At 53.3% G+C, this 15,718-nt stretch overlaps 1 protein-coding gene across 1 annotated transcript in view; it reads right to left on the bottom strand.

The window, feature by feature from the left end:
• Positions 1 to 349: 349 nt before the first annotated feature.
• The window catches only part of ARHGEF10L (Rho guanine nucleotide exchange factor 10 like), a 142,638-nt gene continuing 127,269 nt past the window's right edge, over positions 350 to 15,718 (bottom strand). Inside the window, 3 exon segments of the mRNA XM_043573887.1 lie at positions 350 to 1,458; positions 2,358 to 2,480; positions 9,461 to 9,635. Of these exon segments, the coding sequence (XP_043429822.1) occupies positions 926 to 1,458; positions 2,358 to 2,480; positions 9,461 to 9,635 (831 nt within the window). The 3' untranslated portion in view covers positions 350 to 925.

Here is a 15,718-nt window from a genome sequence, read left to right as displayed (position 1 = left end):
TAAAGAGAAACTATTCAGGAAAGAAGCTCCCAAGAGCCCCTTCTCGAGCAAAAGAGAACTTTCCGGGATGATGGAAACAGCTGGACCTGTAGTGCCCAGCGCGGGAGGCACACACCCCGTGGGGCTTCTCCAAGAAACGTGGCCATGGGACTCAGGACCTGGATTTGTGATTTCATTTCATTTTAATTAATTACACGAATAAAAAGCGACACGTGGCCAATGGCGAGTGCACGGGACGGCTCACTCTAGGGCCCGTGCCATGGCGGGGTCCCCCTGGTTCCGGAACAGCCCTACCTCCTGCCCTCGTGCCTCCGTCACACCTCAAAAAACAAAAAGTCAGTCCAAGCACTCACGTTCTTCTTGCCTTTTATTCCAGCATCTCCCAGAGCTCCAATATGTACAGACTTCATTTATACACATAATGTACACCATATATACGTATTTATATATATTCACACACCAGCCCACACGTTCTCATACACTCACACGCACACGCCCGTCCAGGAGAGGCGCGCGGCCCGTCTCTGAGCCCCGCTCGGCCCGGACAAGAGGTGCTGGGCTTGCCAGGCAGTTGTGAGGTTTTGTGTTTGTTTTTTGCTTTTAAAAAGAGGGCCATTTCCTCCAGAGGTATCCTCTCCCCGCACCCAAACCCCTGCCCCAAAACTCTGAAATATTTTCTTTCTTTCCTTCTTTCTTTCTTTCCTTTCTTTCTTCATTTTCTTTCTTTCTTTCTTTCTTTCTTTCTTTCTTTCTTTCCTTTCTTTTTTTTTTTTTTTAAAAGGAAGAGGTTCTCCTCTGCTCGGCCAAGGTAGTTCCGGGAGACCCAGGCCCATCCCCACGGTCCCTGGAAGGCGATCGGTGCTCCCGGGAGGACCCCGCATGACTGTCGGTCGCCACGCCCGCGGCGGTGCGCCCCCGGTGGGGGCTATAGCGTCAAGGGCACCTGCCAGATGAGGAGGGCGCTGTCCGTCTCCCCGCACGGGGCTGGCCTCCCGCTGCCGCCCGAGGCGCTGCCGAAGTTGCGGTAGCCTTGCCCCCCCGAGATGATGGCCACTGAGCAGATCTCCTTGCGGTGGGCGTCCCGGGCGCAGGGCCGGCTGCGCACCCAGACATCCGGGTCATCGGCCATCTCGTAGATGGATCCGTCCTCCTCACTGTGCTCCAGGGCCGAGCCATCGGCGGGCGCGGGCTCCCGCACGGACAGCAGCGGGCCCGGGAGGTGGGCCGTGGAGCGCAGGCGGTACTGAAGGAGGATGCCCTTCTTGCGGGTCAGCTCTCGGCCCACGCGGCTCGCGGGCGGGGGCTCGTGAGCCTGCCCGTCAGGCTTGTCCTCCTCCGCCCGCGGCCCTTCGGCCTCCTCCTGGTCGCTCCGCAGGATGTCGGGGGCCAAGATGCTGGTAGCCACGGCCAGGAAGGCCACAGGCCCGCAGTGACCGTTGAGCGACACCATGCCTTTCCCTGCAAGAGTGGGGCAGGGAGAAGGGGCCCAGAGGCCCAGCTTTGGAGGGGGCACCCAGACCTCTCTTGGAGAACGTTCTGGGTGGTGTTTTGGTTTCACTAACGGCAGTGGATGCTGGAGCCTCCGGGGGAGGGGCTCTCCCACACCCTAGGGCTATTTTCTGTGGAGGAGCGGGACAGGGGACAGCAGCGACCTTATCAACCACTTGGGCGGGGGGGGGGGGGGGGGGGGGGGGCATCAGTGTGAAAGCGCCAGCCACACGTCTCCGAGCTGTTGGCTCCGCCCAGAGAACCTTCCCCACCCACCTGCCGCTCCGCCCCATCCCCTAAAGCCCAGCTGGAGCCCCTCCTCCGCACCTCCTTCTTGACCCACCCACAGATCGCTGAGCGCCTGCGTCCCTGTGGCCCGCGGGCCCGGAACACCTGCCGGCATAGCACCCCCCCACCCCAGACCTCAGCTGCCTCCACCAGACTGTCAGCGCGGGGGGGCAGTGTCTCTGCCCCATACGTCCTGGCAAACCCAAGGACTGACACGGGGGGGGGGGGGGGGGAGCAAAATGATCTCTGTGATGGAAACAGGAGATCTTGGATTTAGGAAGAGACTCTTCCTTAGCAGGGAGGGCGGCTCAAGATCCGGCCGGGCTGGTCTACCCTCAGGGCTTCCCCCCTCCCCCTCCCCACCTCGGCCCTCCAGGGGCCCGGCCACTATTCAGGGGTCCCCAGAATCCTGAAGCCACAGGGGGAGAGGAGGACATAATTCCGCCGTGCCACAGCGCCACCTGTGGTGACAGAGGACATTGGAGAATGATGCCTAAACACCTGGGCACGAGACATGCCCTCCCCGGCCACCTGCAGCTGACTGTCCCAGGCCCTGCCCAGACGGGCTCCCAGAGCCTCACCTGTGATCTTGGGGATGCCTTCCAGCCGAGGCACAGGCAGCAGGACGATAACACCCTGGTCGGTGCCCACCCAGAGCAGACCCTGGCAGATCAGGAGGCTGGTGACACACAGGTGCTTTTGGCCTGCGGAGAGAGAAGCCAGCGTGAGCCGCACAGCCTCCCCCGGGGACAGCAGTGGGTTCTGGGGGCTTCGAGGTGAGGAAACGGCTCCTCCTGTGAGACCGGCAGGAAGCTGGATGGGGCTGTGGTCGGGACATGGGCTTGGGAGGCTGACCTGGCTGGATCCCCCAGCTGAGCGCCCCTCTACCCAGCCTGTTTCCACCCGGGGAAAGTGGGACTGCCCGAGGAGGCAAGGGGGTTGAGCCACTGGCCACGGAGCTGGCCCGTGGGGGCCCTCCGTGGCCGGGTGGGGAGCAAAGACAGGGTTTGAGGGCGACGCGGATGTTGGCGCACACGGGATGCCTGGGAAGGGAGCCGGCGTGGACGCAGAAGCGACGCGAGTCGGCAGTCTGCCGCAGTCCCTCGGTCTCCAGCCCAGGCCTGTCCTTCCGCCCACGCGGGCCCTTCCCCGGGAGAAGGCACAGCGCGCCTGCCCCTGGCCTGACGTGCCAGGAACCAGCATGTTACTGATGGCGGTCCAGATTAGCGCCTGACCGTCCCCCTGGTGCCGTCTCTTCGTTTCATCAAGAATGCGGTGGCAGGGACAGTGCGGGGGTCCCTCTGCCCTTTACAGGCAGGAAGCGCAGCATGAGCCACGCCCCACAGCGGCCCAGAGCGAGGTCTCCAAGGCCAGGCGCTGGGCTCAAACCCGGGCTCTGCCCCTTCCCAGCTACGTGACCCAGGCCGGTCCCTAAACCCCTCTGTGCCATGGCTCCCTCACCCGCAAGAGGGGACAATGACAATATTCCACAGCCTCGTCCTGAGGATGAAACAAGTCAACGACTGAGCAGAAATCACCTAACCCAGTGCCCGGCACACGGCACACACAGAAAGGTGCCTTCGGACGCTACTGCTGTTGCCCTGTTGACGACGACGGTCGCCGGAAAAGGGCACGAGGGACAGGCGGCACCGACGCCCCCCTGCCTTCCTAAAGGGCCGTCTTGCTTCTTGCCTGATTCCTCCCGCCCCCCTGAGCGGGGCCAGCTCTTCCCTAAAAGGAAATTCGAACTCATGCCATGTGCCATGGCGACAGCAATGCCACGTGGCGTGTGAAATGACGCTCGGAGCGCCGGTTCGTGGCCTGGGCATGTCTCAGCACCAACAGCAGGGCCAGGAGGCCCCCAACTGCATTCCTGGCGAGTACCCGGGTGCCACTGATGGGTGCTGGTCCAGGGACCGCACTCCGGAGTTTCTAAAGCACACAGAAACCCGGTCTGGTCGGATGTAAGCCTTGCAGCGGCCTGGGACACGTGTGAGACACCGATGTTAGGCCCGTTTTCCAGATGAGGACAGGAAGGCCCAACGAGGTCATCCAGCTGGCGAGTGCGGGGCAGGGGCAGGGCTCAGGTCTGCTGGTTACACTCTGTGCCTCTGTTGCCTCTCCGCTCTTGAGCACATTACTGGGGTTCCACGCGGGTAAGGGTACGAGCTTCCTGTGCACGGCAAACAGCCTCCGAGCCGAACGGGGTGGCTCCCCAGGGTTACCATGTCGGGGTTCACGCGGCACCGTCTATAACACAATGGACTCTATCATCACTGACCCACTCACTCGGCACTCCGGGACACCCCAAGCACCTACTACGCGCAGGACTCTGCACTCAGTGCTGGAGGCACAGTGGGAGCCGCACACGCAAAGTTCTGCTCTTGAGGAGCAAACACTCTAGGACTTTCTGTGATGATGCAAATGTTATGGATCACGCTGTTCGATGCGGCAGCCACTAGCCACAGGTGGCTCGTGGACACGGGCTATGTAGCTGGTGGGATTAAGGCACTGAATTTTTCATTTCATCCGGTTTTCATCGTCATAGCGGCTACCGTATTAGCACAGTCTAGAGACCGGAAAGAGGAAGTGAAGACATAAACCAGGAACATCAATACCAGGCAGAGGATTCAGATGGGAGCATGGGGCAGGGAGAGAGTGGGCAGGAAGGTTCCTGAGCTTCCTGACTTACCCCCACATTCTGGAAGGATAGGGAAGCAGGCGTGGGGACGTGAGTTTCGAAGGACAAGGAGGAGGCAGCCACCCCGAGCCCCGAGCGAAGGCCTGGGGCACAGCACATGCAAAGGCCCTGTGGCAAGAATAAGAGGGTGGCAGGAGCAGACTACAGCCAGCGCAGCTCGGGGATCGGGACGGGGGTGGAGCTCAAGACAAGCAGAGAGCAGGTAGGCCAGGGTAAGAGTGGTGACTGTTCGTTCTGAAGCTACATTCTAGAAGCTACTGGAAGGTCTGAGCAGGGGCGTGGGTGGCCTGGCTTGGAGGAGCGAGTGCTTTGGCCTCAGTGTGGTGGAGGGCAGGGAGGGAGCAAGCAGACCAGCCAGGCAGAGATGCGGTGGCGAGGCGCCGTGGTGGCCTGGAGGACGACAAGAAGCCAGCTCGTTCGAGATCCGGTCCGAAGTCGAATAGAGCGGGTTGGGAGAGCGGACAGGCGTCGAGGGCAACTCCGAGGTGTTTGGTCTCGAGCAGCCGGGCGCCTGGCAGTGCCTGGGACTCCGACGGGAGGGCGGGCCTGGGGTGGAAGGCCACGCTGCCTCCCGGATACGCGGACGCACGTGGTGGGCCTGGCCACGCGACGCGAACGGAGTCCCACTCACGGTGCTGATTCAACGTGGGAACGCACACCCCGGGAAGAAGAGCCGGGCCCGTCTCTGGACGACAAGGGCCGTTTCACGAACGGGTCTGGGTGCGTGCAAAGCTGGGGCTCCTCCCCACGCCCGCGTCAGCTCAAAACGCGCAGACGCCCACCAGGAGGACGGGCTCCCGGCCGGCGGCGGGTGCTCCCAGCCCCTCCTCACCACCTGGCCCCCGCTCGGCCCTGGTCAGGGTCTCCATCGCCCCATCTCGCTCTCTCTCGCTCTCTCTCTCTCTCTGTCGCCGCTTGCCTTCGCAGATGGAAGCCTCGTGAGGGCAGCAGCTCATCTGCACACTCAGAGTTGAGTTGATTCCCCAGCTCGCGGCTCAAGCGCCCTCGGCTCGTGAACAAATGTACGAGCGAGAGCAGAATAGCGAAAAAGGACACGGGTGTGGGCGTCACGCGCGGGGCGTGCGAATGGACAAGTCATTTTCTTTCCCTTCTCTATCCGTGAGTATTATAAACTTGCCTCGCTCAGTTTTATGATTATTGGAAATACACGTGTGTCTGTATAATACACACACACAGTTGGGCGCAGCTCTTAGCCCAGAGTGTACAATCAATAAAAGGAGGCCATTAGGATAACGTCTGTGATTATTAAAAGGACCTAGACTCATGGCTCAAAATCAGCTCCATCAGAGCCATAAACCCACAAAAATAATTAAGCCCAGAGAGCGAGCAGTGGCAAATTTTTCATCTCGCTGCCTCACCTCCTGTTCCAAGGAACCCTGGGGCCGTGAGCCCAGCAAGAGACGGCTCCCCGATGCCCCCGCATCATCCCGGCCCCCACTGGACAGCTGAGACCCAGCAGACGAGAGGAGGGCAGCAGGAAACCCAAAGAAGTGCCACCAGCATTGAGAAATGACTTCATCTGCAGACCTCATTCTAGGGCCCTTCCTCCTCCCCGTCTGCCTCGAGGAAAAGATCAAGACACTTCACAAACAGTCCGAAAGGAAAAAAAAAAAAAAATTCTAATGGTGGATAAATATTTTATCACAGAGACTTAATGCAGCAGTGTTCGACTCACCCAAGCCATCTATCTGGAGATATACAACTTTAAAAGGCTCAGGCTCTTGGAGAACATTTTATTAATGACCTGTCTAGTTAGGAGGAGGGGGGGAGTTTAGGTTCAAAAAATGCATTAATACCAGCCGGGTACACGAGAGGAAGAAAGGGGTCCAGGGAAGGAAGCGTGATAAATTTTTAACACGCCCTTAAAAAAGTCCACACTTAGAGGAGGAACAAATTTATTACTAATTATGCAATTATTTCATTTGGTGGTGTGGGGGAAGAAAAAAAATACTTAAAAGCCTTTTAAAAATATTTCTAATAAAGAATTTACGAATCCTGCTCTGTTGTTCTTCCGCCAGGGGCACAGTGTGAAACGGGTCTGAAGCCACCCTCTCCCTGGGGCAGCTCCGGCCCGGCTCTTCTGGGGTTTGGGGGGTCCTGGCCCCAGCCCCAGGCTCCACGGTGTCGCTGACTAGGAACGGTCAGGCCTGGCAGAGGAGGCCCAGGGCACTAACCCCTGGGGAAACTAAGCCTCCCCCACCGCCCAGATGTCCCAGGGCCCAGCCCCAGGGAGGTCTGGCCAGCGAGAGGTGGCTTCTGTCTGCTGGATGTAGCAGGTGCAGCCGGAAGGGCATGGGCTGGAGAGTGGGGACCGAGCAGGGAGGCACCCTGGGAGATGTGCAGCCCACAGGGCGGGTACGGCGAGGGGCAGGGATGGCCACGAAGATGAGAACAAAGATGATGCCAATGAATGACACCGCCGTGGACCAGGACTCACTCCAGCCAGAGACTATGGGGTGCTGTCCCTGCACCGCCTCAGGCAAGGCCCAACCTCCCTGGGAGGCAGGGACCAGGGATCCCAGGGGTTCCCCACCTGCCCCGGGTCACGGGGCTGGGCGGCAGCAGAGCCAGCCTGACTCCAGCTCTGGTCTGCCCTGTGCCCCACGGCCAGGCTCCGACTCAGATCTCGGCCCCTCCGTGTACAGATGGGGCAACTGAGGCCTGGGAATGGGGACGCTGCCCAGTAAGTCTCGGAGACGCTGCAGTTAGGGGCCTGGCTCCGGCCTCCTGGGCGTGTGACCTTCCAGGAGGTCATTTAGGCTCCGGGGCCTCCGTTGACCTGGCCCTGACATAATCATGAGATAGCGAACGCCCTTCCTTCTTCAAAGGGTAACTGCAGAGAACAAGTGAGCCAGTGGGTGTGCAGATGCATTTTGAGCTCACGTGGCAAAGTCACAGTTGTGCCCGAGGGGGCTGCGGCTGTCCACCTGCATCCGGGTCTGCCCACCAGTCCCGCCTCGGACGGCGTGACGGGCTGATTCTTTCTCTCCCCTCCTCTGCCCCCAGATGAAGCTGAGGAGATTTAAAAGGCCCACTTCTTTTGTTGTTCCACTAACTTGAAGTAATTTAGCTATCAGCATAAATGTGGAAATATTTTTGTGATAGAGAGAAATTTCTATCATAGGTAAAATAGATTTACCTTGTATAATGGCTAAATACTGTGAAATGCAATGAAACTGAAGAAGAAGGGAAGGAAGGGGAGGGAGGAAGGAAAGGGAGGGAGGGAGGGAGGGAGGGAGGGAGGGAGGGAGGAAGGAAGGAAGGAAGGAAGGAAGGAAGGAAGGAAGGAAATCAGGGATGAAGGAGGGAGGGAAGGAGGGAAGAACAGGCAAAGAGCCATAACCCAGGTCCCACAGAGCCCACACAGCACACCCTGGGAAGTGTATTATGGCCCTATTTATTCTCCTCACACACCTACCATGCTCCAAGCCCGTGCAAGGTGTCTTCCCATGCCTGAAGGCATTTATCCGGAGCCAGGAAGCCCTCTGTCTACTCCCACAGACGGACCACAGACCAGCAGGCAGAGAGACCTGCCCAAGCCCCACAGTGGCGGAGCCAGGGCTCTAGCCACCTCTGAAACCATGTCTTCCCTGTTATACACCGTGGGACTCTCCCATAGACTCCCGGCCCTGCCTCTGGCCTGCCGCGTGACCACGGACAAGCCACTTCATGGGGTTACGGTGAAACACGACCCTGTACGTAAAACACTTGGAACCCAGCTCACCGCAGGGTTTGTGGCAGGCTACTGCCACTGCTGAACGTGGAGCAAGCAACCACCACCCCCTGTCGCCACCAGGCCAGACTCAGGGACCATTGTTGTGCCTGGCCAGGAGGAAGCAGGATCTCTGGGGGTGATCTCTGGGTCCCCTGGCTGGAGTCAGGGTCCAGGCCTCTGTGGTAAAACAGAGGCCACCACGCGGCCCCTTAGGTTTTGGCTAACGTGCTTGTCCTTGGCCCAGCCTCACAGGACAGGGAGATCAGTCCCTCAGCTCAGCACACAGCCACTTCTGGCCTCCACACGGCCCATCTGCTGAGTCCTTGTAACAATTAGCTCCCCACCTGCCATGCCGGGCCCGTGTCCCTGGCCCCAGGGCCCCTCAGCTCTCCCAACTGCCAAACTTAGCCCAGTTTGGACAGGATGGAGCCTCTACATCCTCCCAGACCAGTCTATTTGTCTCCTGGGGCCTGGGCCAAGCTCTAAAGCCAGCCCGGGGGTAGGAACGGGCCCTGAGCAGGTGTCTGCCCTGGTTCCCTCCGGCATGGCCTGCAGGGTCTGGGCAGCACCTTGGACAGCAGACGGTAAGGGCGCTGCCTGGAGCCGATTCCACAGAGGCAGATGCGGGAGGAGCAGGGTATTAGGCGAACTCCAACCTTACTCCTCTCCACTGAGCATCACCAGTAGCTCTGCAGGAGGAAGCAGGGCCCCAAGGGGATGACGTCCAAGCCCTTCGCCCTCCCCCTGCCCCCAAAGCCCAACCAGCAAACTAAGAGAGACAGCCGCCTTTCTTAGAAAAACCTCTAAAGGAATAGACCCCTGTCGGCCTTCTCTCTTGCCCCTCACCTCATGTTCCAAACGTGATGGGAGGCAGAACTGGGTGTCTGGTCAACCTGAGGGGCGGCAGGTGTAGATGGGCCTGGGTTCCCACCCAGTATGGCTTTTTAGCAGCTTCCTGATCTGGAAGTCTGCTGAATTTGGAGCCTCATTTCCCACGAGGGGTGAGAGGGAAGAGCGACGACAGCAAGAGAGGCTTTGGAACGATGCCCTGAGTTCGAATCCTGACCCTGCTGTCTCCCCTCTCGAAGGCCCAGTTTTTGATGCCGGCCAAACACTCCTATGAGGGTTAACAACATGGGCTGACCAGGAGGCACCTCCGCCTGGCCATGGAAGATGCTGCACGGATATCAGCATCTTCCCCGCACAGGCCCAGGACAGCAGGGCGCGATGCCCAACAGCAGCCTCACCCGGAAGGAGGAAGGTGGTCCTGGTGGCGATGTTGATCTCCTGCAGATGCTCCAGTGTCTCAGTGTGGAAGAGGCGGATGGAGGAACCAGAGGAGAAGGCCATCCAGACGCCGCTACCCGCCTTCACCATGTGCGTCACACTCACGGCCTCGTCCTGATGCGCCTCGAAGCTTTGCTGCGGCACAGAGAGAAGGGTGTTGGTGCTGGGCTGGGCCTGCCAGCTGAGCCTCGGGAGGCCAAGCTAACTAACCCAGCCTCTGCCTGAACCAGACTCAGGGCTAGAAGGGACCCTCAGAAGCCTAGCAGTGAGTAGTGTGCTGGAAAGTGTGTAACTACTGGTGGAGAATCCTGGTTTGCCCTGTCTGCCGATTCCCATGGTGTAAATACTTCCAACATGGGCCATCTCAAGCTACCCACATGACATCAATGAACAAGGAACTAGGAAAGGGATAGCAGACCAAGCTCTAGCATGCCCCTGTGACACAAGGGAAAGTCAGGGCCAAAAGGCGACACAAGAGGAAGTGGCAGCTTATGAATATCATCTAGAGTTACAAAGGCAACAAACGGAACAATCGGGGAAGGGAGGTGGGTCGTGTGAGTCAAATCCTAATCCTTTACATCTCTGCATCCGAATCTTTGCATCTGTGGGGATGCAACACATAATGTCCAAAAATTGATGAGAAACAGCAGGGAGCGGGGTTCAAAATGGTGAAGCAGCAAGATCCTGACCTCACCTCCTCCCACGGACACAATTATCTACACATACTTATGGAATAATTCCCTCTGAAAGGAACCTGGAAACTGAATGAACTGGGCCTCCACAAGAAAATATAAAAGGATGGTGTCGAGACCAGATGAGAGGCAGAGACACCGACGCACCAGAGGAAAAAACCCAGCCGTGGCGAGTCACAATCAAGAGGGATATCAAAGGTAGAGAACTTCCCTGAGGAATGAGGAATTCAAGCTCTACATCAGGCACCCCAACCCTTGGACCCTGCACAGGAGAGATGAGCCCCCAAAACACCAGGCTTTGAAAATCAATGGGGATTATATTCAGAGACTCTAGAAAACCGGAAGGAACAGGAAACTTGCTCTTAAGGGGCTTGCACACACTCACTCAACCTGGAAACCAGTTGAAAACACCAATTTGAAAAAAAGCATACGCCACTGATAAAGAAGATCCATTTACTACAAACCTTGGAGGGTCTGCCAGAGTGGCAGAAAACAGCAGGGGCTCTGCCCATGCACTGAGACGCTGGTAGGAGCCCTTTTGTCCATCTCAGTCTATCTTACTAAGAATGGTACTGGTGGGCGCCATTTTGGAATTCTCCCTGTAACCTACTAGTGCCAGTGGGTGTACTCCACTGAGAACCTTGTCCACCAATGTGCCCCAGTAGACGTGGACATGCCCACAGCCAGGCCAGGAGCCAGCCCCACCTACCAATGTGTCACAGCCACAGTCCCACCACAACAGGAGGGCACACACAGCCCACAGAGGAGACAGTCCTTGAGCACCTGGCTCTGGAGACCAAGAAGTTCCCACTTCTGGGTCCCATACATCCTCCCCTACATAAGGCCATTCATTTGAGACCGGGAGAGGTCAGTGATTTACCTAAATACATACAGAAAAACACAGAGTAAGGCAAAATGAAGAGACAGACAGAGGAATATGTTCCAAATTAAAAAAAAAAAAGACAAAACCTTAAAGAAAGAACTAAATGAAACAGAGATAAGCAATCTACTTGATAAAGAGTTCAAAGTGATGGTCATAAAGATGCTCCCTAAATTCAGGAGAAGGATGGATGAATACAGGGAGAACTTCAACACAGAGAGAGAAAAATAAAAGAAAATACCAAAAGGAAATTATAACTGAACTGAAAAATACACGAGAGCGGTCCAACAGCAGACTGGACGAAATACAACAAATCAGCAAGCTGGAAAATAAAGCAATGAAAACACCCAGGCAGAGCAGCAAAAGGAAAAAAGAATTAAGTAAAGTGAAGACACCTGAAGCGACCTTTGGGACAACATCAAGTGGAATGACATTCACATTATGGGGATCCCAGAAGGCGAAGGGAGAGGGAAAGAGCCAGAAAAAAAGAAATAATGACTGAAAACTCCCCTAACCTGGGGAGGGAATCAGACATCTGGATCCAATAAACCCGAAGAGTTCTAAACCACATGAACTCGAAGAGAACCACACCAAGATACACTGTAATTAAGATGGTAAAAGTTAAAGGAAGAGTCCTGAAAGCAGCAAAGGAAAAACTTGTCAAGTACAAGGAAAACCCCACAAGGCTATCAGCAGATTTCTCAACAGAAACTTTCCAGGTCAGAAACGAGTGGCCTGACACATTTAAAGTGCTGAAAGGAAAAGTCTCCCAACCAAGAATTCTCTAACCCAACAAGGTTACCATTCAGAATTGAAGGAGACATTAAGAGCTTTTCAGATAAGCAAATGCTAAAGGAGTTCTTCACTACCAAACCAGTTCTACAAATACTGCTAAAGGGACTCCTTTAAGCTTAAAAGAAATGGCACTAATCGATAATAAGAAAACATACAAAAGTAAAAATCTCACTGGAATAGGTAAATGTAGAGCAAAGGTAATGAGCCAATCACTTCTACAGCAAGCATAAAGATGAAAAAATGTAGGGCCGCCTGAGTGGCTCAGTTGGTTAAGCGTCCAACTTCGGCTCAGGTCACGATCTCGTGGTCCGTGAGTTCGAGCCCCGCGTCGGGCTCTGGGCTGACAGCTCGGAGCCTGGAGCCTGCTTCCGATTCTGTGTCTCCCTCTCTCAGCCCCTCCCTTGCTCACGCTCTGTCTCTGTCTCTCAAAAATAAGTAAAAGTGTTTGAAAAAAAATTTTTTTAAAGATGAAAAGATGGAAGTACTAAAATTAACTAAAGTCACGATAATTCATTGAGGGAAAAGCATAAAACAAAAAAATATAAAATGTGTCATCAAACATAAAACATCAAGGGTGGGGAGTAAAAAGGGAAAGCTTTAGAATCTGTTTAAAATTACATTGTTATCAACTTAAAACAGACTGCTATTGCCATAGGAGATTTTACATGAACCTCAAGGTAAGCACAAGGAAAAACTTAGAGTAAATACCCAAAAGAAAATGAGAAAGGCACCTAAACATAACAGGAGAAAACCATCAAACCACAAGGGAAGAGAGCAAAAGAAGAAAGGGACAGAACGGGAACTACAACATCAGCCAGAACACAATTAACAAAATGGCAGTAAGTATACACTTATCAATAATTACTTCAAATGTAAATGGGCTGAAAGCTCCAATCAAAAGCCAGAGGGCGGCCGAATGGATACATAGCAAGACCCATCTCTACACTCCCTACGAAGGACTCACTTTGAAGTAAGGACACACACAGACTGAGAGCAAAAGGATGGAAACAGATATTCCGTGCACAGGGGGATGAAAAGAAAGCTGGGGTAGCGATACTTACACAAAGTACAGTTGCACACCAAGCCCGTAGTAGACGACAAAGAGGGGCACTACACAAATGCTAAAGAGGTCAGTCCCGAGGGAGATGTAATTTTTATTAACATATATGCATCCAACATGGAGCACCAAAATATAGAAAGCAAATCTTAACGGACCTAAACGGAGAAATTGACAGCAACCCAATAATAGTTGGAGACTTTACTGCTCCACTTTCCTCAGTGGACAGATCATCCAAACCAAACAAAAAAATCAATAAGGAAACATCGGCCTTAAATGACACATTAGACCAGATGGACTTAACAGGTATATAGAGAACTTTTCGCCCCAAAGCAGCAGAATACACATTCTTCTTCGCAAGGGCACGGGGAACATTTTCCAGGGTAGATCACATGCTGGGCACGAAAGAAGTCTCAGTAGATTCAAGAAAATTGACATTTTATCAAGCATCTTTTCTAGCCACAGTGGTATGAAACCACAAATTAATTATAAGAAGAAAATGAGAAAAACCACAAGTTAGGAAGACTAAAAAACTATGCTACTGAACGATCAACAGGTCAAAAAAGAAATCAAAGAGGAAATTTTAAAGAATACCTAGAACACTTTTCCAAAGAAGACACCCAGATGGCCAACAGACACATGAAATGATGCTCAACGTCGCTCATCATCAGGGAAATATAAACCAGAGCCACACTGAGATACCACCTCACACCAGTCAGAGTGGCTAAAATGAACAAATCAGGAAACTACAGATGCTGGCGAGGATACGGAGAAAGGGGAACCCTCTTGCACAGTTGGTGGGAATGCATACTGGTGCAGCCACTCTGGAAAACAGTGTGGAGGTTCCTCAAAAAATTAAAAATGGAACTACCCTACGAGCGAGCAATAGCACTGCTAGGAATTTACCCAAGGGATACAGGAGTGCTGATGCATAGGGGCACATGTACCCCTATGGCTTTTTTTCAATTTTTTTAATGTTTATTTATTTTTGAGAAAGAGAGACACAGAGCATGAGCAGGGGAGGGGCAGAGAGAGGTGGGGAGCAGACTCCAGGCTCTGAGCTGTCAGCACAGAGCCCGACGCGGGGCTTGAACCCACGAACCGCGAGATCATCATCTGAGCCGAAGTTGGTTGCCTCACCAACTGAGCCACCCAGGTGCCCCACTAGAAAGAAGATTTTAACAGCAATCAAAAACCTCCCAACAAACAAAAGTCCAGGACCAGGAGGCTTCCCTGGTGAGTTCTACCAACATTCAAAGAAGATTTAATACCTACCTTTCCCAAATTCCTCCAAACACTTAAAGGGAGGAAAGCATCCAAACATATTTGACAAGGTCAGCATCACCCCACCAGACATGGACACCACACAAAGAAAGAAAATTACAGGCCAATGCCCTTGATGAACGTAGATGCAAAAATCCTCAACAAAACATTAGCAAGCTGAATCCGACAGTACATTAAAAGGGTCATACACCATGACCAGGTAGAATTTACTCCAGGCATATAAGGATGTTCAACATCTGCCAATCAATTCATGTGATACAGTGCATTAGCAAAATGAAAGATCAAAATCATGTGATCATCTCAATAGATGCAGAAGAAGCATTTGGCAAAATGCAACATCCATTTATGATGTTGAAAAACTCTCAAAACAAGGTGGGTACAAGGGAATGTACCTCAACCTATATGTGACAGTCCTACAGCTGATAGCATCCTCAATGGAGACAAGCTAAAAGCTTTTCCTCTAAGAGCAGGAACAAGAGAAGGATGTCCACTCTCACCACTGTTATTCGACATAGTACTAGAAATCCTAGCCACAGCGATGAGGCAAGAAAAGAAATAAATGGCATCCAAATCAGAAAGGAAGAAGTAAAACTGTCACTGTTTGCAGATGACACGATATTGTATGTAGAAAGCCTTAAAGACTCCATCCAAAACCCATTACGCCTAATAAATGAATCTAGTAAAGTTGCAAGAATAAAAAATCAATATACAGACATCTGTGGCATTTCTGTACATGAATCACAGCTCATCAGAAAGAGAAGATAGGACAACAACCCCATTTCCAATTGTTACCAAAAAGAATAAAATACCTAGGGATAAATTTAGCCAAGGAGGGGAAAGACCCGTACATTGAAAACTCTAAGACATTAATTAAATAAACTGAAGAAGACACGAATAAATGGAAAGATACTCCATGCTCATGGATGGGAAGAATTAATATTATAAAAATGTCCATTCCAGGGTGCCTGGGTGGCTCGGTCAGTTAAGCATCTGACTCCTGGTTTCAGCTCAGGTCATGATCTCATGGTTTGTGGGTTCAAGCCCCACATCAGGCTCTGCATTGGCAGCACGGAGCCTGCTTGGAATTCTCTCTCCCTCTCTCTCTGTCCCTCCCCCACCGCCTCTCTGTCTAAATAAGCTTTCAAAAAATGTTTAATGTCCATGGAGGTATCATACTCTCTGATTTCAAACTATACTACAAAGCTATAATAATCAAAACAGTATTGTTTTTGCATTGGTACAAAAACAGACCCAGGTCAATGGGACAGAACGGAGAGCCTAGAAGTAAACCTGCATAAATAGAACCCATACAACTCAACAACAAAAGCCCCAAACAACCCAATTTAAAAATGGCAGAGGACCTGAATAGACAAGTCTCCAAAGAAGACTTACAGATGGCCAACAGACACATGGAGAAGATTCTCAAGGTCACCAATTATCAGGGAAACGCAAATCAAAACCACAATGAGGCCTCACCTCACACCCGTCAGAATGGCCCCCATCAAAAAAC

The sequence above is a fragment of the Prionailurus bengalensis genome, chromosome C1, assembly GCF_016509475.1.
Source record: "Prionailurus bengalensis isolate Pbe53 chromosome C1, Fcat_Pben_1.1_paternal_pri, whole genome shotgun sequence".
NCBI classification, from domain to species: Eukaryota; Metazoa; Chordata; class Mammalia; order Carnivora; family Felidae; genus Prionailurus; species Prionailurus bengalensis.
This window is presented reverse-complemented; position numbering and strand designations above follow the sequence as displayed.